The 24349-nt window shown below is 41.9% G+C and overlaps 1 protein-coding gene and 1 long non-coding RNA gene across 2 annotated transcripts; one reads left to right on the top strand and one right to left on the bottom strand.

Annotated features, from left to right (window-relative positions):
- The first annotated feature begins 4798 nt into the window (after window positions 1-4798).
- LOC119742645 (eukaryotic initiation factor 4A-III) lies at window positions 4799-24003 on the top strand. Its single transcript, XM_038218782.1, has 12 exons — window positions 4799-4987; window positions 6774-6846; window positions 7703-7769; window positions 8781-8843; window positions 9318-9450; window positions 10879-10959; window positions 11833-11974; window positions 13622-13760; window positions 14222-14337; window positions 15387-15494; window positions 16634-16761; window positions 22185-24003. Exons 1-12 carry the CDS (start codon window positions 4852-4854, stop codon window positions 22199-22201), a joined length of 1203 nt encoding a protein of 400 aa, XP_038074710.1. The 5' UTR covers window positions 4799-4851; the 3' UTR covers window positions 22202-24003.
- On the bottom strand, window positions 17541-19396 carry LOC119742647. Its single transcript, XR_005272890.1, has 2 exons — window positions 19044-19396; window positions 17541-18857 (listed from the first exon to the last, which is right to left on the bottom strand). It is a non-coding gene; the product is annotated as an uncharacterized LOC119742647 (long non-coding RNA).
- Window positions 24004-24349: the final 346 nt, after the last annotated feature.

Here is a 24349-nt window from a genome sequence, read left to right as displayed (position 1 = left end):
AACGCCTTAATAAATCCAAGTTATGTGATTGGTGGTTCGTTGATCGATGGTGGCTCTGACCAATCAGACGACGATGATTTATTCAGGTGTTGTATATTGCAACTAACGAATGTTTTTACATTCGTGCAATGGAAATAATAATTTCATTCAGGAACAGATAGAATGTTCCATATTACTCGGCTTCGCCTCGTGGAATGGAACATTCCTGTCACCTCGTGAAATTATTCTTACCATTGTACTCATAAATATTCTTTATTTGTATAATATCGCACTGCGAATAATATCTACTTACCGTTGAAGGAAGCAGACTCCTCCCTCGAACGTTTTTGCTAAAACATTAGTATGTATGTGGCGTTCAGGTTTGTGGACCATGTGGGCACCTTTTTCACCCTTCTAACAAGTGGCTCCGATATTTTCCGTCCGTAAAATAACAAAGTTGTATATACATGACTTTGAGTGCAGCTTAAAAACTGTAAAATAGTTTACGGAGAGAAAATATTGGGACCACGTTTTAGAATGGAAAATAAATTGCCCACATTGACTAAAACCATTAACGCCAACACGTCAAAATACTCAAATCATGGTTAACTGTCTCTATTTTAATTCATTTGACCTGAGAAGCTTCGGATATTATGATAATCACAGGAAATCTAAAGAGGAGAATATTCCCAGAATGAACAACAAACAATACGTAACTAATGGGAGGGGGTAGGGGATCAAAGATCCAGGAATTGTTGGCGAGCTAATAGGAGAGGGAACAAGGAGGCAGCGGTTGGAATGGATGATGATATACAGCACTATTAAAGCATGCTGGACCACATCCACCCCAATCGCTGCACCCTCATGTCCTATGGGGTCATTCCACTCTCAAGCGTTTAATGTAGTCTTGGAGGAACAGCCTGGGCTAAACTTAGAAAATGTATGAGGATTAAAATAAAAATAGTTGCAGTGTTGAGGCAATGTTAGCCCAATTAAGCAGTCATGTAGTTGCGAAGGGCGATTTCTAAAGGTTACGTAACACTTTATTTTGAATGAAAAGTTGTACACACACATGTTCACGTTGGCGGGCGAAATCTTTGAAAATTAATTTCTCCGGTTTATAAGACCGTATCTCCATGCAACTTTCAGGGTTTATTTCCCTTATAATGATCCAAGTATGTGCTAAAAATCGTTGTGATATGTTCATTACTTTTCGTTGAAATTGGAAAAATAGGCCTGGCTACGTGCATATTTGAAAGTTGTAACACTGGAGTTAGCAATGTCTGTCAATCTTTTCAAGCCTCACAAATATCAATAAGGTTCCTATCCATTTTGGTGAGCAGTAAAATTTGCATAAAAGCCTCCTTCACGAGTTATTAATTGATAATTATCACACTTTTTACCGGCTTCCATTGGTCGCGTTGAAACCGCGAGACCCACGGCAAGTCACGCCGAGTGACGCCCCGATGAATATGCTAAAATGCCCGTCGTCTTGTGTTGCCGGGCCGAAATCGGTCAACCGTAGTGCATACGGCGCTTTGCTGAACAGTGCACGTGGGTGGGTAGGCAAAAAATCCTTGTCAAAATTTTCCTTAGAGATGGTGTAAGGTGAAACGCAAACGTTATCAACAACAGATTGAGCTGAAATTCGGAATATACTTAGAATATATAAGTGTCTAACTACTCGTGAAATAACAACTTGAGTAGATTCCTAGAAATTCCTGATTCCTGATCTAAATACATAGATTTGGGGAAGTTTACGATTTCTTCCGGATTTGAAGGTCAGCAATACCAGAAACCAGTATTGACGTTTCGGCATCGATGACGGCGATTTGTTTTACTGACATGAAGTTTAGAATTTCTTCTTCCGTTATATTTTAACATTTCAATCACACAGCATATTTTTTGAGAAACACAACGTTCAATATGCCATGTTTTTTGGGGTGCATGAATTTCACTGCTCTGTTGTAGCGTCGAAATACGTAATCGGATTAGCTTTTCGTTAGCAATTTATGGCTGATACCACCCCAATCGCTGCACCCTCATGGGGTCATTCCATTTTCAGGTAGGGGTCTTAACTGCAAGACAAATAATGTAGTCTTGGAGGAACAGCTGGAGCTAAACTTAGAAAACTTACGAGGATTAAAATACAAAATAGTTGAGGGGGTGAGGCCACGCTAGCCCTATTAAGGGGCTAGAAAACACAGGGCCCAATATTATTAAGGGACCGACAAATCATACTCAACAACTAAGGGACCAGAAGTCATAGGGCCTAATGGGGCCCTTTTACATATCGATATTTTTTTCTGTTTTAGTTAAAAATGATGCAATTATTTGGGGGTTTTTTCGAGCTTGAATAGTGGAAGGATGGCGGCGTTCAAATTGCAATTTTGCTTTGAAAAATTCAACCTGAAAAAAAGGCACGGAATGAAAAAATGGAAACTTGCACTAGTCTGGTTGCCTGTCCCCATTTTCTTTCGGACTTCAGGTTTTTAGGGGGGTCGGGAAACAGTCCAGCACTAGTAGGTGTATAGTTTAAATTTGAACAGCTTTTAAATTTCAATTTAAATAAAGACGGTGTTAACTGGTGAAACTTTTCTCGAATTGTGAATTTTATTTCTGTGGAAAAAATGTACTAACACTCAGCTCATTCTATCTTATGTCCAAGTTTAAACCGGGAAAATAATTGTATTTTGTTTTTCTTGCAAGGGAGAGCTGGTACCCAAGTACCTTAATAGCATCAATGATGCACAGACTGGGAACTATACAATGTACTGTGCTATCAGGGCGGATCTGTCTGTACACAGATACAACCAAAACCGAAAGCCCTATATAGCGTTGTGGATACCAATAACAGAAAACGTAGTTTTGCGTTAGAATACAGCATACAAATTTCAAAATCTTTAGGAAAGAAAAATCGAATTTGTTGAACGCACGGACAGAATACGACACAAAAACTTTATCAAACTTTGATTTTCCTATACGGCAAGCACGCCGGAGTCACGAGAAGTACGTACTAAACGAGACTCTTCTTTCTTCAATCTTGACACATAGCAGCAGGGCGCCTTCAGGTTTCCGTCCACTAGCAGGTTCTCCAGGGGCTGCATCATTCGGTCGGGCTAGTCCTTGGCCTGACTCTTGGACGGCGCGTCGTCACTGGAGAGCGCTAGGCTTTCCTTCACCTGGTCGAGACTTGCCGGGCCGGGGCACTTAAGTTGAGGCCTCTTCAGCTTCCTGTGGGATGCGGCTGCAGAAAGCACGCATCGTCCTCCGAGGGCGATGCCCAGTGCTGAGGTCCATTGGTGTGGGGGGGGGGGTCTCCTTTGCCCAGCTTGTGGGAGTCTGGGCTTCCGGGCTTTCCCCGGTTTCTCATGTTGCATGCTGCTCAGCCAGCCATTTCATGTGCAGATCCTTTGCCTCCTGCCACGATTGGGCGTCCTCGGCCTAAAGGCTGCGTTGAACCTCTACTTTTCGTTAAGAAGACTCCTGGGTGAGCCTCTTACGGGGAGGCGAACTGTTGCCTCTCCTGCGGTTCCTGAGTCACCGTCCACCTGGTTCGAGCGAACCTTTAACCGTCGGTGAGGCGCCTCTGCATTGGGTCTCTTTCGTTCGGGCGGGTTGTCCTGGCTGCTCTGCGCTCCGTTGCTGTTTGTTGTCCCTTTCTGGTCTCCTCAGCTACCAGGTCGCTTGCTCCTCGTCAGTTTCTAAGGAAATGTCATCCACTTAGTCAAATCGTTCGGGGTGTTCCTGCCGGTAGTCGCGGTGCAAATTATCCTTGCATGACAGCTAGCACTACGCGACGATGCCCGTCCACGTGACAATGCAGGCTCTGCCTCAGTTTGTATTCGGCCGGACACTCCTTGCACGCGCACAAAGGCGGCCTCTTCTTCTCTAAGTTCTCCTGCTCCTCAGTTTCCTGTTTCTCCATTCCCTTCTTGCACTTCTTTCCACCTTCCGCTTCTCTGTCTTTCCGTCTATCTGATTGTCTTTCCCTGGTACATGGGCGTCAATCCGTGGGGGACGCCCCCCCCCTCCTTTTTAAAGTAGGGAGGGTATCATATCGTTTGTCCCCCCCCCCCCCCACTTTTCGTCCCCGAATAAAAATCTTAGCCTACTACATGTATAATGCTCAGAATAGCTGATTCAATGACTCCAAACTCGAAAATTATATTTAAAAGATGATCTTTTGATGAAAAAATGGTTATGGTCAGAAATTTCCTCAGATCGCACCAAAGAGCGTCTAGAATCCAACATTGTCCGGACCCTTAAGCGGGCCCCGAACCCCATGTGGATAGGGTTTTGCGCTTCGCGCTCCCATTAGTGCTCATCCAGGTACCCCCCCCCACCCACTTTTGAAAAGCGATTGACGCCCTTGCCCCGGCATGAATTTTCCTTTCCTATAATCTCCCTACTCCTTGTTATCCTGTTTTCACGCAAGATTATTACCTAAACAAGATAAAATAAAAAAACAGTTATTGCTGTACAAGAATATCTACATGGGGTCTCGAAAGATTAGATAAAATAAAAAAAAAACAAGAAAACAAAATAAAAAACAAGATAAAATAAAAAACAGTTATTGCTGTACAAGAATATCTACATGGGGTCTCGAAAGATTAGCGTAAGCGATTCTTGAGTCCCCCCCCCCCCCTCCTCCCAATATCTCTTCATTCCACACACATTTTTCTCCATTGGGATTTGCATCCTCCAAAATACAAACAGAGGGCGTGCTCCACATACGCAAAGTACGCAACTTCAACTTCGACCCCATAGCGTGCACCGGTACGGTACGCTAACACTAGTTGCTAGCGCGCTTTAATGTGAAAGTAACCCGAGAACGAGGTTGTATTACATGTTCATCACACCGGCTGCAGCATGGCGTCCACAAGGAGAGTTCTGTCCCAAGAGGCGACCACTATGCACTTTGAAACAAGCGAGAGTGTCGATGTAACACCAACATTCGATGCTATGAACCTCCGAGAGGATCTCGTCAAGGGCATATATGCTTACGGTAAATTTTTACTCGCAAACGGTTGAGCAAAGAAATAGTCGGTGACGATGCATATTGCATGCTGCATTCAATCCGTGATAATTTTTTGTACTCCTAGAATTTAGCCCAGGTTGGACGACTACGACTGACGTCCAGGATGAGAATTCTCTACATAAGACCACCCAAAATTTTGACCAAATTTTTTGTTACGTTTTACCTCGTTATACTATAGCCCCATAAATGTGGCCAATTTACTGGACTACCTCCGTAAACATAGGCCACACATGTACAAAAACGTGTCGCACTTTGCCAAATTTTGATTTTCACATTTAGGCTTAGTTTGTAGGGGTTTTTTGCTTTAGAAGCATACTCACCCTCTTCATAGGCTAATCAGAAAGTTCTCCCAGTTTTTCAGATGTCTATTTAAGTATTTTTCATGAAATTTCCAGATTCATTCATTTGCACACGTTTGCGTATCAAAATTTCAACATGAAATTTCACAAAAATTAGACATCCTATTGATTTTGAGCCAAAATTTTATTTCTGCTCATACTGTACGGTTTGAACACTGGTTTTGTCAATTTAAATGCGTTTTGGAGGTGTTGACGCTGTGTTGATGCTTCTGTGTGTGTTGACGCTGTGTTGACGCTTATTAGTATGACCGCTTAAGAGACCCTTCCAGAATGGCCTCCCAAAAATTCTCCGTTTTTACCTCTATTTCCCACCCAAGATTCCATGTACATACCAGTACCTCACACCATTCAGCAGTCGTTCACGAAGCTTTGATTGACTTGAAACAGAACAAAAAGATTGCCATATCTGGCCATCACTAATTGTTCCCTTCAGTGACCTATCAGCCATCAGAAAGTGATAATATGTCCTTAAAAGTAAAATTTTGCAGGGAAAATATTGAAGTATTTACTGAGAAAACACTTAGACATTTTCAGACCAGTCTCATACGGTTTATGCACAGGGTGACAAGTGATGGCCTGATATGGGAATCTATCAAAAGAACCTAGGCCTATCTAAGGTTGCAGAATTGTCCAAAGGCCCATTGTAGCCATAGTGTTGATATAAACATTGTGTGGTAGTGTTTTTGGGTAGTCACAATGAACGCCTGTAACCTTTTCATGCATGGCTGAATATCAGTGAAACTTTTACTGCCTGTGGTCAATACCCAGAAGGAATGTTGGCCGAAGAGAAAAAACTGGTAACCTTTTCCCATTTTTGTGGGAGGCAAGGACATATCAAAAGGGACTTTTTTTACTCACTCTGTATATTCAGGGCTGTATCATAAGTCCGACGCCTCATAGGTCCGATGCCCCGTAAGTCCAAAATTTTGGAGGCGTCGGACTTATGAGGCATAAATTCAGCCTCATAGGTCCGATGCCTCATAAGTCAAACGCCTCATAAGTCCGACAATGGACAAATGCTGTTTTGGACTTATGAGGTGTCGGAGTTATGAGGCATCAGACTTACGCGGCGTCGGACCTATGAGTTGGAATAAAGAAATTTTCTTCCTCTTTAGTCCGATGCCTCATAAGTCCGACGCCTCATAGTCCGACGCCTCATAAGTCCGAAATTTCGGGCTTATGAGGCATCTGACCTATGAGGTGTCGGACTTTTGAGCGGACCCCATCTCTTCTACTGTTTTCTCAAAACCTTCATCATACTTTTAAGTTTGAGACTTAGGCCTACCCTTGCAAAAGTCATTACTAAACGTTCCGGGGGGGGGGGGGGAGAAGTGCAAATGATTGAGTGAATGTGTCTTGAATTTGGTGATCTTTTGATCCTGAATATTTCACAGGTTTTGAGAAGCCCTCGGCCATTCAACAAAGAGCCATCAAGCCGATAGTGAGTGGGCGAGATGTCATCGCACAGTAAGTAGCACTGATACTTGAACAGCTTATATGTCTTTGCACTATGCACTATCACGACCTGGGGAACATTTCGAACACTGGCTCCGCAACACTTTGGAACACTGGCTGATTGGCACAAGATTGAGTTATCACTAGTACTGTTTTGTATGCTGACAGAGAGTCCATGAGGGAAGAAGCAGTTAAAGATGTATGTATCTTGACTTCAATCAGAGCAATAAGGATTGCAAGAATGTGTTTTCATGCTGTAGCAATATGTTAATTTACGTCAATAACCTTGGATTCTCATCTGTTTAAAACAACATCGTCACAGTGCCCTCAAACACTAGGCACCCTGCCAAATGCAACAGAATGCAGTGCCAGCCTTGGTACCAAGTATCTACCCTGCCAAATGCAACGGAATGCAGGCATGGAATGCATGCAGATCAGGACACTGCTAAATGCAACAACTTGCAACAACTTTTTACTACTGGTGCATTCTGTGGCATTTAGCAGGGTTAGGGTTGGCCGATTACACAGACTGCTAGTGATGTAGGTAATAAGCCGGTTCTGTATCTCGCGATGAAGTGGTCCAGTTCAAAGGGTCATTCGGGATAAAATCGCTGACATGATGTTAGGCGATGTTACCTAAACGCCAATTTTGCTTTTAATTAATGCCCAAGTATCTTGGGACCATCTCCTAGCGCGTTCATGTGCCTTCCATGAGCGCTCGCTTATCCAGAATGACCCATGACCCATATCACTGTGCACATGCGCAGTTGACATACCGAACTGACTTACTATCGATGATATTTTATTTAATTTGTAGAAACAAATATTAATGGTGCCATTGCTGCTGCATTTTGTTTTTGACAAACAGAGCCCAGTCTGGTACAGGAAAGACGGCAACATTCTCCATTTCAGTCCTTCAATGCTTAGACACCCAGGTTTGTCCGTTTCCTTATATTATACATAACATATCACATTGGTTTTCATTGGTTGTTAGTGGCCTTCAATTTCACAAAACCATGTAGACAAAATATTTTTTTGTGTTATATTTGAAAGTGAATTTCCTGGAGGCTTATCGAGTGGGACATTTATAAAAACCCTACCCTAACCTTCCCAAATCCTCCAGAATCCTCTTTGCAAAATGGAGGATTTTTGCAGGATTCAGGCTATATGGCAAAAATGTGTCAAAGTCATAGGCCGGACCTTGTGTTGTTTATGCTCAGCCGTGCATACATTTAGGCCTAGATTATACTTGAAATCCTCCGCACTGCTCCAGGATGTCACTGGCTCTGCCTCAACATATTGACAGTGTTTGCTGGAGGATTTTACAGGAGTGGCAGTCGTCACCCCTTCAAGGACCACATTCAAGAAATAACGGAGGATTTGGGAGGATTAAGGCTGTTTGCAATTTTTACATGGGGGCAGTTGGAGGATTTTGCAGGATTGAGGTTGCATCCTAGCAAAAATGCCGAGGGAGTTTGGGTTAATGTAATTACATGGTCTTTACACATCCTAAGCCCCATACTGTTACTCCATCATTCAAAACCTCAACTTTCCTTTGAGGCTTTGGGCTAAGTATCTTCTGCTGCTGTATCTAAGCCCCTTTGTTTCGATCGGACCATCTTATGGCCAAAACACAGGGGACCACAGAGCTGACTGAAGTCAGGCTGGCCCTGTCATGCTTTCCTTGTCTTCTAGTCTCTGTGACCAAGGTTCAATCCTACCATTGTGCAATGTGGATAGGTTCAGTCGGTCCCTTCTTGATTGCCTGGGTTTTCCTCAGGGATGTCTGTGCATTTTTTTCCCTCCCACACCTACATGTACTTTCCTTGTTCAGGCATATCTTGACTCGTTTGTCTCTCATATTAAAGTTGGAGCTTAGGAAACCAGTTAAGACTAGTGTTGATTTCAAACCAGTTACCTTCACTTTTGTTGTACATTGTGCTCAGATTCGAGAAACACAAGCGCTCATTCTGTCGCCAACCCGTGAACTGGCCGTACAGATTCAGAAGGTAAGAGACAAAGTTATTCTGTTTGTCACCTCCGCTTTCATCCACATTGTATTCAGAGTCAACATCAGTCATATCGTGCTTGTAACATTATTGACCAATTTTGTACCTGCGTAATTTTGATGGCTGCTTTACAATACCACTATGATTCAAACCCTCCTACTGTTTGAGCAGTCACAGACAGTCAGAAATTCAATCCACTTCCCTCCCATAGCTTATACACAGGCTGGTCACCAACAGTCGGATCTTATTTCTCGTAGGCACTGTGACTAGTCACATTCCATCAACAGACAAAAGCAAGTAACTTGGACTCACAGCATGCTTATCAATCACCTGAAGTCAAAGCAAAGCTATATCAGGTTTCATAACAATCACAGCCAGTCAATACCTGCTTTTTGGTGGCAGGGAGCATTTAACTGTTACAAACAGTCACTCAATTGAGTTTTAATGCTGGGGTGGCTGTGTTGAATTTGCCAGGTTATTCTGGCTCTCGGTGACTACATGAGCGTCTTATGCCACTCCTGCATCGGAGGGACGAGTATCGGCGAAGACATCCGTAAGCTGGACTTTGGCCAACACGTCGTGTCGGGAACGCCTGGCAGAGTCTTTGGTATCCTTTGCAACAAATAATACCGTCATTGGCGAAGAGTTTCTAATTGTAGCAGCTTGCCCCTCCATGTGGCATATTTAAACATACTTCTGTTGTAGAGATGTCTGTTAGGAGAGGACAAACTGAAAACAAGACTAGACAAGCCTAGTAAACTTGGTCTCAGAGCGCACTTTTTTAGAGTGCATTGATTCAGAATGGCTATTCAACAGAAAAGGCTTTTCATGCATCTGGTTTACACAGTCAATAATGGGGCGCTGTGTTCTAGTGGTTACGGTGTTTGACTCATGTGCTGTATTACATGGGTTCGAATCCTGTCAGGGAACATGGTGCTTGTGCGCTTGGCAAGGCACTTTACCACAATTGCCTCTCTCCACCCAGGAGTATAAATGTATACCTGTGAAGGTAGAGAGCAAATTGCGCTGATCTCGAGCTGCTGCAGAAAAATGGTCTCATTCCTGTTGAACAGGCATAATAATTGTGATGCGCATTTGATCATATTCAAATGGAATTTGCGCAATATAAATGTGTAAATTATTATTATTATTATTACACAGTGGGCCAGATTTAGCCTATTCTTTTGTTACGGTGTAATCCTAAATACAATAATACTGCCGACTAAAAAATGACAGTCGGTCAGTCAGTGAGATAGGTACTAACAGGACACTGGGGTGGCCCTCTAAGACCAGCAAAACACATACAATGTTAGGGAAATCTATTTAACCCTTAACAATTGCCACTTTTTGAAAGCCATTACAGTGAAACGCCGCTAATGAACATCGCAGGATCCACAGACATTGTTCGTTATAGCGATTTTAAGCTGCTGGTGCTCCGGTACTCACTTTCAACAAATAGCGCACTTCAGAACTTCACCCTGCATGCCTGGTAGTTTACTGAAAGATGACTTTGAACACGTGCCAACTATTGAATTATGTAATTACACAGTTTGTTAGGTTAAAACCTACAGCAATGGGTGGCTTTTTCCTTCTATTCCTTGGGGAAATAATAGCCACTTGTCACTCTTTTGTTGACGATTTCCAACAACAATGTTCGGTACATTTTGTACACAAAAATCGGGAGCCAAGGACGATGTTCGATATAGCCAAATGTTTGGTGTAACGGTGTTCAGTATAGCAACGTTCCACTGTATATTGTGTAATTTACAAAGTACACCAGTATAGCATGTGTGCTCCTCATTTCGAGCAATTTTGTTGCTTCAAACAAAAAGAAAAATGCACAGAAACCAATTGATCCTACATGTACATATACCTACCTTAAATGTGGGGTTATCAGTTGCGTTAAGTTGATCTAATCCTTAAAATATAATCAAGCAGCAGTATCAGGTGAAAGATTTGTCAAATTTATTTCTGACTTTGTCAGGAAGTTACAAGAACGAATCGTGATTCCCTTAACTTGCATGTTTTGCACCAGACATGATTAAAAGACGGAACCTGAGAACTCGCTCCATCAAGATGTTGATCCTAGACGAAGCTGACGAAATGCTCAATAAAGGTCAGAGCATAAAGAGTTATTGCAAATCCCACGCCTGATGTCCAAAGAAGATACAAATTTTCAATGTGTATCATTTTTAGATGGAAAAAAAAATATCAATATTTCAAGTCATCACATTTCAGATGAATCTTTGTGATGGATTAAACAATTTTGGCATAGTTTTTGTAAAATTCCAAGTGTTTTGTTTCTGTGTTCAAATCTAGAACTATTCATCTACAGTAAAAAAAATAATTGAAAAAAATATAAAAAAATAAGACATTGTAGATGTCTTGTAGAGGGACAATTTCAAACAACAATTACAGCAAAGTAGATTGGCCACTGTGCAGATTGGTGGTTTATTTTCAGAAAACAGAAAAATGTGGGCTTCAAAACTTTGAAATTATCAAGACCATGATTTCATACAGAACAAAAAAATTGTATTTGAGATGTAGCCAATATTAGTCCCTTTACGGCTCAAAACTGCCTATTAACCCTAACAATCCCCATCCAGTCAAACTCCAACACCAGGGATTGTTGGAATCTGTTGGAGTGAGTACTGCACTAGTAAACTGTCTACTCTTTACATGGGGCTAGGCATACCACCATTAATCAGAGTCCAACAGTTTGGGTGTAGAGTTTACCATATGGTGTTGGAATTTGCAGGAGTGAGGAAGGTTCCAAGTTATCACTCTTGGGGGTCATAGTTAATGCCTAAGCACTCTATGGTTTATGAATTTATTCGTGAATAAATACAGTGTAATACAATGGAGTACAGGTGATAATGGGTTAAATTGCAGTCTGGAATCAAGTCTAGCAGACCTTTGACCTCCACCAGTGCCCCAGTTAACAGCCTCTGTCTACCATTGGTTTTCTGGTCATCTTTTATGCCGGCAGGTTTCAAGGAGCAGATCTATGACGTTTATCGTTACCTCCCTCCTGCCACTCAAGTCCTGCTCTTCAGTGCCACGCTGCCTCATGAAATCTTAGAGATGACCACAAAGTTCATGACTGAACCAATCCGTATCCTGGTCAAGCGGTAAGCAGTCCCTTAACCCTAAGGATCCCCAACCAGCCAAACTCCAACACCAGGGTTTGTTGGGATCTGTTAGAATGAGTATTGCACTAGTGAACTGGCTGTGCTTTTAAGCACTGTAGCTCGAAAGCCTGAAGAAACTTGTAGAGAGAAGACGATGAGAAGAAATTACATTTTAGAGGTGGGAGGAAAAGCCCAGAGGAATATTCTGAGGAAAACCCACGGAATCAGGTAGAGACTGAAAACCCAATCCACATATTGGCTCGGGCGGGATTCAAACCCGGGTCACAGCGGTGGAAGGCGAGGAAAGTAACGCTACGCCAACCTGACCCCTGACTCCCCGGATTACCACAAATAAACAGAGTCCAACTGTTTATGTGCACAGTTTACCATATGGTGTTGGGATTTGCAAGGATGAGGAAGGTTCCTGGTAAATCACCCTAGGGAGTAAGGGTTAAATCATATTTTTGCTGAACCCTACCCTCCTTTGCTTTCTGAATCATCCCAAATTCACTTGTTGGCATAAGTTTCATACTAGCAGTTTTGAATCACTTCTTTGAATCAGTAGTTAGATGTGGTTAATTGGCTCTATCACAGACATTACACTTCCTTTCATAACACTGCAATTGCTCTCAAGTAGATCAATCTTTCCAATGCAGTCTCTCCGCCCACCCAACTGTGGTAAGGGTACCGAGCCAGAATGAGAGTTAATGCACACATGATGATCATTTTAAACCCACAATCCCCCTGCCTTATACTCCTTACACCGCCCCAAACCTCCCCAGCACGCTATGATTTTTATGGATTCATCAAGGAAAAGATACAGTGTAGTACAATGTAATACATGTGCTAAGAAACAAATAATGAATATTTATGAGTGCAATGGTGAGGCAGTGGTGAGAATATTTTCATGAGTTGAAAGATTGAATGTTCCATTCAACGAGGCGAAGCCAAGTTGAATGGACTATCCCGTCTTTTAACTCATGAAAATATTCTCACAATTGCACGAATGCAAAACATTCATTATTTGTTTTATATAACATCCACGTAGATCTTTGTCATTTGATTGGAGGATGAAACTTTAAGAACAAACAAAACTCACTACTTTCTACTACTACTACTATATCCACTACTTTTTTTTTCAGCTTGTTCAAGGCTAACAAATATTTAAAAGTCAAATCATTGACAATAATGAAAATTAATATTGTAAGTTCTGAAAACAATGCAAAGAAAATAATCAAGGCAACTGCATCAACTTCAAAGGCAAGTTTTGTACTGCTATAACTCGTGATATGGTCTAAATAGCACAAAGATCGTATAGCGCCAGGTGCAATAGATCGAAACAGTGCAGTAGATCGAAAGGGATGGGAAGAAAAGGCATGGTGAATGGAACCAAAAATGCACAGTTATGATGTAGGCCATGCAAAGGTTCGATTAATGAATGCCACATGACCTACAATCCTCCAATCAAATGACAAGGATTTACTTGGGTACTATACTCCCTACACCGCCCCAAACTGCCCCAGCACTCAGTGGTTTTTATGGGTTCATCAAGGAAAACATACAGTGTAGTACAATTTAATACAATGTAATACAAATGGTTAATATGGGATTCTAGCTCAATGTTGTGCATGTTTTGTTTGGCTGTAGTGATGAGTTGACGTTGGAAGGAATCAAGCAATTCTTTGTGGCTGTGGAGAGAGAGGAATGGAAGTTTGACACGCTGTGTGATCTGTACGACACACTCACCATCACACAAGCTGTTATCTTCTGCAATACAAAGCGCAAGGTGAGTAGTGAATATATTAAATACAGTATCACACAAACTATCACTCTCTTAAAAGAGCAAAATGTCCCCAAAAAGTACCTGCTAGTTTAGTGAGAAAAACCTTGCTCAAATTAAAAATAGCACTGGTTCGAAATACCCTGTGAAACTATTTCGCCTGAAATAGTTTCGAATGTGTACAATCATTGACGGTGGTTTTAATTGCCTTTTGTAATCTCTTAATCTGTAAATACTTTTAATTTCCAGTCTTAATGTATTAACCTCTTATTCCCTCATTGTTTTTAATAGGTTTGTATATTTATATCAGTCATTTTTTTTTATGGCAGACCATGTTTTTCCATTAGAATGGAGAAACAAAATAGTTCAAATGTTAAATCTAAAATCTGAATCTTAAATAGATCATCTGAAGGCAGCCTGATCTTTGATGTAACAATGAACAATCCGACTATCCTCTGAATCCTTAGGTTGATTGGCTGACAGAGAAGATGCGAGAAGCCAACTTCACCGTCTCCGCCATGCACGGCGACATGCCACAGAAAGAGAGGGATGAAATCATGAAGGAGTTCCGGTCCGGCGCGACGTAAGTAGAGACTCCGTGCTTGAACAGTAGATGACGCTCTGCGAGCTTGTTTGTGAGCCCCAGTGGGCTTGACGCCCAGTGGGCTTGACGCCCAGTGGGCTTGACGCCCAGTGGGCTTGACGCACAGTGGGCTTGACGCACAGTGGGCTTGACGCACAGTGGGCTTGACGCACAGTGGGCTTGACGCACAGTGGGCTTGACGCACAGTGGGCTTGACGCACAGTGGGCTTGACGCACAGTGGGCTTGACGCACAGTGGGCTTGACGCACAGTGGGCTTGACGCACAGTGGGCTTGACGCACAGTGGGCTTGACGCACAGTGGGCTTGACGCACAGTGGGCTTGACGCACAGTGGGCTTGACGCACAGTGGGCTTGACACACAGTGGCTTGACACACAGTGGGCTTGACACACAGTGGGCTTGACGCACAGTCAGGCCGGGGTTTGTCTCCGGTTTCCCTGGCATTAAACGGCATACAATATTTCAATTCCCTCTGGATGGGATGCCAGTTCATCGCAAATACTCCCCAGTTAATACCCGTACCCATTTGTACTCCCGGGTGGAGAGAGGCAAGTGCGGGTGAAGTGGCTTGCCCAAGGACACAACATGAGGCCAGCGGCTGGATTCAAACCTTCCCATTGGTCTCCCCCAACTCTCCCTTTGTAACCACCTCGGGGTTACTTATTTATGGAGTCCATTCAAACTCAAGTAGGCATGCCAATCTGGTTTTGGGTTCACGGCAACAATGAGTCGATAGTGACTGGATTTTACATGACGTTCACCATATATTCCTGCCTGGGTGGAGAGAAGCAAGTTTTACAGTTGTGTTTAAAGACGCAGACATCACTGCCTGACCTCAAAGACTCGCCAATACATCTTGAATGTGGTACATCAAGCCATGGCGATCTTCTGTTCCACTGTTAAGAAACAAAGCGATATTTGTGTCTGCTCAGAGTTTTGAGTAATCGGAACTGATTAGGAAAATCTTCCCTGTTGAGGGATGCAATTTGGAGTTAAGATTTATTGCTGTATTGATATTGTCTCTCCTAGACGAGTCTTGATCACCACAGATGTCTGGGCCCGTGGGCTGGATGTGCAACAGGTGTCACTAGTCATCAATTATGATCTGCCAAACAACCGTGAGCTCTACATCCATCGGTGAGTCTGGAAATATCCTCATAATATGTTACGCCGTCAGTATGGATATTGATGTAGTACTATTATTTTTTAGTAATGAGACAACCAAGGATTCCTCAAAAGCACCCAAGGATTCCTCAAAAGCACCCAAGGATTCCTCAAAAGCACCCAAGGATTCCTCAAAAGCACGCAAGGATTCCTTAGAAAAACCCAAGGATTCCTCGAAAGCACCCAAGGATTCCTCAGAAAAATCCAAGGATTCCTCAGAAGCACCCAAGGATTCCTCAAAAGCACCCAAGGATTCCTCAGAAAAACCCAAGGATTCCTCGAAAGCACCCAAGGATTCCTCAGAAAAATCCAAGGATTCCTCAGAAGCACCCAAGGATTCCTCAAAAGCACCGAAGGATTCCTCAAAAGCACCCAAGGATTCCTCAAAAGCACCCAAGGATTCCTCAGAAGCACCCAAGGAATCCTCAGCAAAACCCAAGGATTCCTCAAAAGCACCCAAGGATTCCTCAAAAGCACCCAAGGATTCCTCAGAAAAACCCAAGGATTCCTCAAAAGCACCCAAGGATTCCTCAGAAGCGCCCTAGAGGGCCTTCTTTGTTATTTGAATTCAGGCGATTCACAATGCAGTGCGCCACCAAGAGTTTGCCACGGAAAGTTCATTTTTCCCAGTGCATTGTGGGAAATGGTCGACAAATTCGCAGCATGGGATATTTGAAATTGCTCGTTGTTCCTGTCAGTAGTTTCGTAAGCGTATGATTCGAGTATAGGTTTGCCCTTTTGTTTGCTTTTTATCAATACGGTGTTTTTTGTAAGGCGGCAGAACGCTATGCCCCAATCTATGACATATTAGCTCAAGTTGTCTACTGACACTCATTCAAATGGGCCATGTTTTGTCGACCGTAAGCTTGAAAAATGGACTCTCCATTGCAAAATCTTGGTGGCGCACTGCAATGTGAATCGCCCGAATTCAGTAATCCAGGTCATACAAAACCATTGACCTCTAACGCCGCCTTAACGCATGAGGTCTATTCTGTGTGAATTGGCCCTTGTGCATTTCAATGTGCTTGTCATTATTGAGTGTTTCATTCGTAATTGTCCATTGGATTTCCTAAAATTGTTATTTTTTTCGAACATTTCAACACGATTTACAGAATTGGCCGATCGGGTCGTTATGGTCGTAAGGGTGTGGCCATCAACTTTGTCAAGAGTGACGACATTCGCATCTTGAGGGATATTGAGCAGTATTACAGTACACAGATTGATGAAATGCCCATGAATGGTGAGTACACATGCATTAACCCATCAGCACCTGTAACAAGTAAAATACTAGAGCACTTACCGTAATTTTCGGAATATAAGCCGCGCGGCGTATAAGCCGCAGCACGCAAAAATCTGCAAATTAAGATTTGAAGTCGGCGTATAAGCCGCACCGGCGTATAAGCCGCACCGACCGCTGCGGTTTCAATTTTGTAAGGCCTCCAAATTCTAGTCAAAATGCTCTGAACCAGTTCCATTTACACTACAGAAGCTATTAAAAGGACCACAAAAGTTATATCGAATCATTTACAATCGATACTTTTACAAACAAATATGGGAATTGATGAGAAAATATCACCGGGAACTGCTGCTGGCTGCCCCGTCATAGCCCGGCAGCCTGCGCCACGCACGCCGGTGAATGACAACATTTTCCCACAGTACGTGAGAGAGTATGAAACCCACCGTGTGTTGTCTGACTGGAGCGCTACAAATCTTGCTTTGTGGCAACAGATGCTGATTTGTTTTGTCCTAAGAATAAACAGGTCCGTTTTTACCTCAAAACTTATCAAATTGTTGCGATTACTAACCAGTAGTTGCGATAAAAATTCAAGTTTCGATCGAAGCGGACATTTTAATAGACGATTCCATTAATTTTGTAAGGGGTGATTTAGTCCCTCTTTTGAGTTTTACATCGTTTCTTGAATAAATTTCAAGAAAACAAAATATAGTGTGACGTTGAACAACTGATTATGTAATAAAAAAATGTTTCGAACGCCATAAAAATTTTAGTCGTCTTTTTTCTTTTTTTTTAAACAGCGGAAATATTGGTAATTATTGTTCCCAAGAAAGAACACCCCTTTATTACCACAAATGGTGTGGTCCGCTGGGGGGAAAGCATGCTGCATATTGCTGCTGCACTCACGTACGTCAGTGAAATATGACACCAGTGTCAACTTGGTCTGAGCGTGCGCACATAAATTATGATAATGGCCACCCGAAATCCCGCGGGAGAACGCTGTACGCACGCGTTTGTGACGTCACTACGCAAAAACGCGCACGAACTTTCCACGCGTAAAAACGAACCTCAAAGTTCTGCTTTATCATTCCAAAAAAATTTTTTTCCAGCAAATTTGCCTTGGCTGACCTAGTAGTCCATTAATTATTGTAATTTTTCCATTTTATGAGAACTGAGCTAATATTTTTTGCACTCAACCAGAAGTTGATCTCGTTCGCGTATTTCACGCTTTTCATGAGAAGCTTGCGTGTAATTGTATAGGGAACTTACCTGCGTGCTAAAGCATAGGCAGATTCACGAGTGTTTAAGCAGTTCCGTGAAATTTTTTATTGTTGCACCTGGTAGACTGTTAAATTACAAGATAATCCATTATTTATGAAAAGTAGCAATAGTATTCAGTAGACCTATTCCTCATTTAAATTATTATAATTATTTCATTGAATTTTCTCTTTCCATCCCTTTCTTTTTGAAAGCCCTAGTTTCAATTTCAGTTTTAAACACCGACCAGTTTTAGTGTTTTGCTTTTTGTTCTTTCAACAAAATAATTTGTAAAAAAAAACACTTTTATTCGAACATCACTAGAATGAAAAATTAAATCCTTGCTGCAATCCTAATTTCGAATCCAATATAACAGCCGATGTTACTAGACCCAAGCATTTTTGTCTTATAACCATACTGCAATTTTTGTTCACTACATGTATACTGCAATATCAATTTAATCAGGAGATATTTTGTCTAAATAAACAATTAAAGTCTCTAGTTTCGCATTGGCTTGATGATACATGTACTTGGTTGTCAGCAGAAGCCATGTAATTCTATTCTAAGACTAAGTCGGTAAACTTACTTTTGATTTCTTCTGACTACTTCTGAGTACATTTGTTAATGGTTACATTTCTGTTTAATGCATGTCTAGTCTCCATTATTAAAATAATTAAAAATCTTTAAAGTATATTAAATAAAAGGATTTTTTTAATTTAGTTCAAGTCTGGCCATAGTTTTATTCTTCACAGAGTTCTTCATCATGTCTCGTAATGTAGATTCCAAGGTCTGCATCGTCAGATCGTCATCAGAAGGAACGACAATCAAAACATCTCCATTTACAGCTGCAAAAAAAATGGAAAAGGAAATAAAGCAAGATTAAAAAATGCAAAACGCAACATTAAAATGTCTAAAAAATATATGACACAAAAATACATTGGAAGAAGGAATAGCCAAGTCATAATCACAAAATTTAATTTGAAATTGAACCAGTTTTCATATTTACTGCACAAAACCAAATCCCTGTTTACCCGCATATTACACCCAAAACTCGACTCCAAAGCGGTGCCTGTCACAAGCGATGTGTGTGGTGGGGTTTCGAGCTCGAACTCCCGGCACGGCTGGCCGGCGACGACCGCGTGATGCCGCCGAATGGTGTCAGATTTCTTCCCACGAGCATGACGAGTGCGGGCATGCAATGCCTGCCATGTCCTTTATAACGTGGTGTGAATGGAGATCGGAGGTTTCTTGACTTCGACGAGACATAAGCAGTACAGAATCTTCGTTTTTGCTGCAAGATTCAGCATTTTTGAACTCGTTTAGCAGCTTCCCCGTGTGCATTTCTTGATGCTCAACGCGTGTCACATGCGTTTTCAAGCCGAAATGTCGCAAAAAATGTGATATTCAAGTGGGCATTAGCTCGGTTCCCATATAGAAAACAATGAAGATTACACCCTCGTTCACTACTTTTCAGAAGTTAAAATTCCGTAAAAAAAACACTTTTAGAAATATGCCCTTTTTTGATGAGATATCAAGAAAAAAGTTAAATTTTCATGCAAAATCATCCCAAAATTCAAACTTGGATAAAATTAGTTTACAAAATGATATTTTCATAATTTAAAAAGTATTTATCATTTTGATGAAGCTTCCTTCCTTAGAAACCGTCAGAGGCGATGTCATCGCTGATATGGGGTGGTTTAATTGGTGAGTTTTCGCGCTGATAAATAAATTTTTTTAAAATACGCTCACGCGCAAACCGTTTTGCGCGGAATAAGATACGTGCACTGTACCAGTATCACGTACTGCTGGTTGCAAGTGTCGAAGACAACTTTCATCACCGTACTTTTTACCGCTCGGTACCTTTACGTGAGACGTGGTTTCGGTTTATTAATGACTTTCTTAATTTATAATTCATTTCAGCAACACATCTCTTCTTGTACCAGTACATTAAATACACATGTGAATCTCATTTTTATTCTTCAAGGCTTGGCGTATAAGCCGCCCTGTGTATAAGCCGCAGTAAACATTTTCATGGGCAAAATCAACGTATAAGCCGCGGCTTATATTCCGAAAATTACGGTAGCTTGCTTCAGGTGCTATCCGCTCCGTTCACAAGTACCCCCTCACCGGCAAAGGAAGTACAGTTGGGGGTGACCGACCGACGCCATCTTGCCTGACTGCAATTCATTTGCCGCGAAGCGCGGCCACTGCGTGTAAATAGAACAAATCCCCTGGTGTACGTGGGTCACACACAAGGAGCGGTGCGCGTCAACCAGCGAAATATCCCGCCCATGGGACGTCGTTGCTAGGTAAAAGGGCGCCCTCTTTTGGTAGCGCACAGAGCTCATAGGGAGTAACAGGCAGGGCGGTTGGGGTTTTTTTTGGGGGGGGGGGGGGAGGGGGAGTGGTACAGTGACCAAAGGTTTTAAGTATTCATTTCACATGAATACGTTGAGTCCCTCCGGTTCTTTTCAGAAACACACATACTTACAAAAGAGATTTATTCACATGGTGCTACCGCAAACTTATCTTGTCTTAGTATCCTTCCACCATGCAAACCTTCACATCTCATATTCATGTCACAGTTGTTGACTGCTGTGATGTGGGATATGACACTTTTAACACCTGAGGGGCGCATAGCACCCGAGGCGAAGCCGAAGGTGCTATGCACCCCGAGGGGTTAAAAACGACATATCCCACATCACAGCAGTCAACAATTATTTTGTTATATCGTGCCAATAACTAATAAAAAAAATATGGTTGTAAATTACCATGTGAGAAATTAAATCACTGTGATGTAACCTTTGATAACTGAAGGTTTTGATGTCCTGCTGGACATGAGACTGAGCGTTTGAAGTTGCAGATCTCACTGTGTGAAGCTGGCGCGCTAGCAGGTTTCACACGCGCGCGCAACGAACGCAGTGCGATATCATTCTCAGTGTGTGACATGCGTTTTTATAGACCAGACACGTGGCCGTCCTAGACCAATGAAATTACAGTATCCAAGCACACAATATAACAAGATTATTTACTGTAGTTCTTGTGTATCATTAATCATTGTGCCAGCAATAAATGGCACTTTGTGGTCACTTTGGAGAGCCCCAGTGGGTGGGAACACTGCGTGCATGTTCTGGTCCATGCATGTATGGCATGCAGGACTAATATTCTGAATGTGCACAAACCAATAGCATCTTCGCATGAGCATCAGGCGTCTTCGGCAATGCGTTTGAATGTCGCTCCCAGTGGTCTCCACCAACTCTTCCTTTGTAACCGTTGAGGGGGTACATGTGCATAGAGTCCATAATCTGTATAGGACTCACTGAATGACAGCCGTGTCTGTAGGAGAACTGTAACTGTGTATTTTACGCAATCAAGCACGCATTACGCAGTGTTGAAAATGTTCCAAACACGCGCGCTTGTTGCTCGAAAAGTGTTCGATACGACGCAGCCGATGCGCGTTATGCAAGTTGACGCTCAAAATGCCGATGCACATGGATGGTCTGTAGGAAATGGCGTCGTTTGAACGAGACCTATTGAATAGTCTGTTGTTGCTACAACAAATGCCATATTGTAGGGCAGGCGTCGTGGCAATGTAGTCATACTGGACATGCATGGATGCGGTGTGAACGCGTCCTGCCCCAGAGTGTTGCATTTGTTGTGACAACAAAGGACTATTTGATTCAGTCATTTGAATGCATTGCATGAAACGGAACGTTCAGTGTTGGCACAAAAAAAAGAAAAAAATGATGTGAAGCACCTGGCGGTAACCTCAAAATTTCACTACAGAGCCGTCCTATTGTTTGATAAGTCAAAGACAGTCAAAATTTCTTCCACTTCCCCTGCCATGCATTTGTATACAGGCTAATAAGAAACAGTCAGATCACATTCGTGTAAACACTGTGACTAGTCAAATTCCATCAACAGACAAAAGAGGTAACTGGTAGGTACAGCTGGCTTATCAATCACCTCCAGTCAAAGCATGGCTATATCAAAGTAACAAGGGAATTCGTAACTGTTAAAAACAGTCACTTGATTTTGATTTTGACTGCTGTAATGGCGCAGCTGAATTTACAAGCCAGAGAGGGGGAGGGGTAGCTACGGTGCAAAGTTGTGTGCAAAGAATATAGCAATAAAGATTGTCATGCTGGATTCTTTCTACATTTCTTCCCTAGTTGCTGACTTGATCTGAGGTAGCAGACTTTGGTCAGTGAGAAGTCCAAGATGTACAATAGTTTCTACAGCACACCAACAAGTCAGGATACCGGACCCGGTTGCTTAGATACAGTGTGGCCGATACTGCAATGGACACTGTTGCCCTTGTTTTTAAAAAACTTGATGCAGACTTCGTTTGCAAGCCACGTGAAAGTACAAACAATGTGTCGGCATTCACACTAGTGTGGTGAGGTCTCCATCTTGTGTACATAGCAGTTTGTAGTTATCATGTTCATAGATAAACTTTTTTAAAGATTAGTTCTTTTCCCCTAAGAGTAGAATACATGTACTTTTCATTTCTGTGTTCACACTGGAGTTTTTGTTGGAACTAGCCGTGATTGAATCGTCTAAAAATTTGGGATTTGGGAATTTATGTTTTTTAGGCAATGAATGCATGGCATTTTTTCCCTGCATTTTATTTGAAGAGGGCGTTTATACACATCAGCAAGGAGCACCATGCTAATGACTTCATGTTGGTTGATATGTTTTTGCAGTGCGAGGGGAACATTTTTAAAAAAATGTTTCTCTTGAGCCCCAGTATGTGTATAAAGTGAATTACGAGAACCATCAGATTAAGCCTCACAAATCCTGTTATTTTTATGGCAACTTCATTAAGATATTAATTTTACTGTATTTTACGTGTAACTAAGGTAATATGATTTTTAGTTGTCCATTTTGTGATTGTTGTTGGGTATGGATTCCCTTTTTTTTTTTTTTCTTTTTTGGCGTGTAACTTTTTTTTTGGGGGGGGGAGGTTAGGTTTAAAGATGCGATACTCAAACACAAAACCAGTCACTTGGACCAAATTTTGTAAAGTGAGATTTTGGCTCATTGGAAAGGACATTGAATAAGCTTTCCAATGATGTACAGAATATGTGAATCGGACAAAATCTGAAGGAGTTTTAGGTATTTTCAGTTCCCAAGTTTTGGGCCTCGGACAGTTTTTTAAAAATCGAGAAACTTGTTGGTCAAGTTTCCCAAATGAACTCCTTCGGAAATTAACAAGTTAACTTTTTTGAAAGTGAAAACATGTATTATGTTTAGCTTTAAATGCCTGAATCTGAATTTCTGAAGTTTTGACTGTACATTAATATAGGCTGTATCTCAAAATATGTCCGTATGACTTCTGTCTGTTTGTGCTGGAGGGTCGCATCTTTGCATTGCTCAGCATGTTAGCAGTTCAGGTTTTTTTGTCTTCTAGATCCCCAAACCATATTTTTAGCAGTGAGGCTTTCGTCAACTGATCAGGGCGCATTTCACGTCTCTGCTAACAACAGAATTCCCCGCTGACAATCACCATTCAGTGCTAACAGCAAAAGCAAAAAAATGAATTCTTTGCTAACCCTGTTAGCACAGAATCCTTAGTTACAGCATGTACGCTGCTCTTTAGCCAAAAATCCTCGCTAACCTGTGAAATAGGTTTAATTGTAAGCATGGGATTTGCTGCTGTGGTTAGTGTGGATTTTTGTTTATATTACTATGGCAAGCAGAGCCATTACATTGGGCCCAGTTTGTGCCAGTTTTTCATTCAATACTCATTAACACATTCCTCCTGGACTCTTAAAAGAACGTCCCATTGTGCAGTGCATTTTAAATTTCTTTTTTGTTGTTTTTAATTGACAGGCATGCCATTCATTCACTTACCAAAGCTGGATTATGTAGTTATTCTGCATTAAACTTTTATGATATTCAGGACTCTGGGTTTTTCAATGAAGTATCCGTTCGTCTTTTACGTATTACTTTAAACTATTTGGATTAAATGAGCCGTTTTTTATCAAGCTTACTGTGTCGCATAACGTTTATCTAATAAAACGTGTACAGAGATAGCTGGAGTTACCCAGCCCTGAGTTTTATCATTGGGTTGTCATCTAGGGCTGGAGCGAGTTTTTCTCGTAACTTGTAGTATAGGCAAAAAAATTTGGAAAATGTTCAATTTTGTCCCCGTTACACACTAATTGCAACTGCAACTCACCCCAAACTTGCCTGGAATAACCATTACACAGGTCCTTGAAGTAAAAAACGATCCACGATGAAGATTCAGCCTACAATTGCAGTGAAAACAGGAGGAATAACCGCTAACTTGCTGGCATGGCCAGGACCGCAATTGGTTTGTGCACAAAAAAAA

This window comes from Patiria miniata, unplaced genomic scaffold, assembly GCF_015706575.1.
Source record: "Patiria miniata isolate m_02_andy unplaced genomic scaffold, ASM1570657v1 HiC_scaffold_6, whole genome shotgun sequence".
Taxonomy (NCBI): Eukaryota; Metazoa; Echinodermata; class Asteroidea; order Valvatida; family Asterinidae; genus Patiria; species Patiria miniata.
This window is presented reverse-complemented; position numbering and strand designations above follow the sequence as displayed.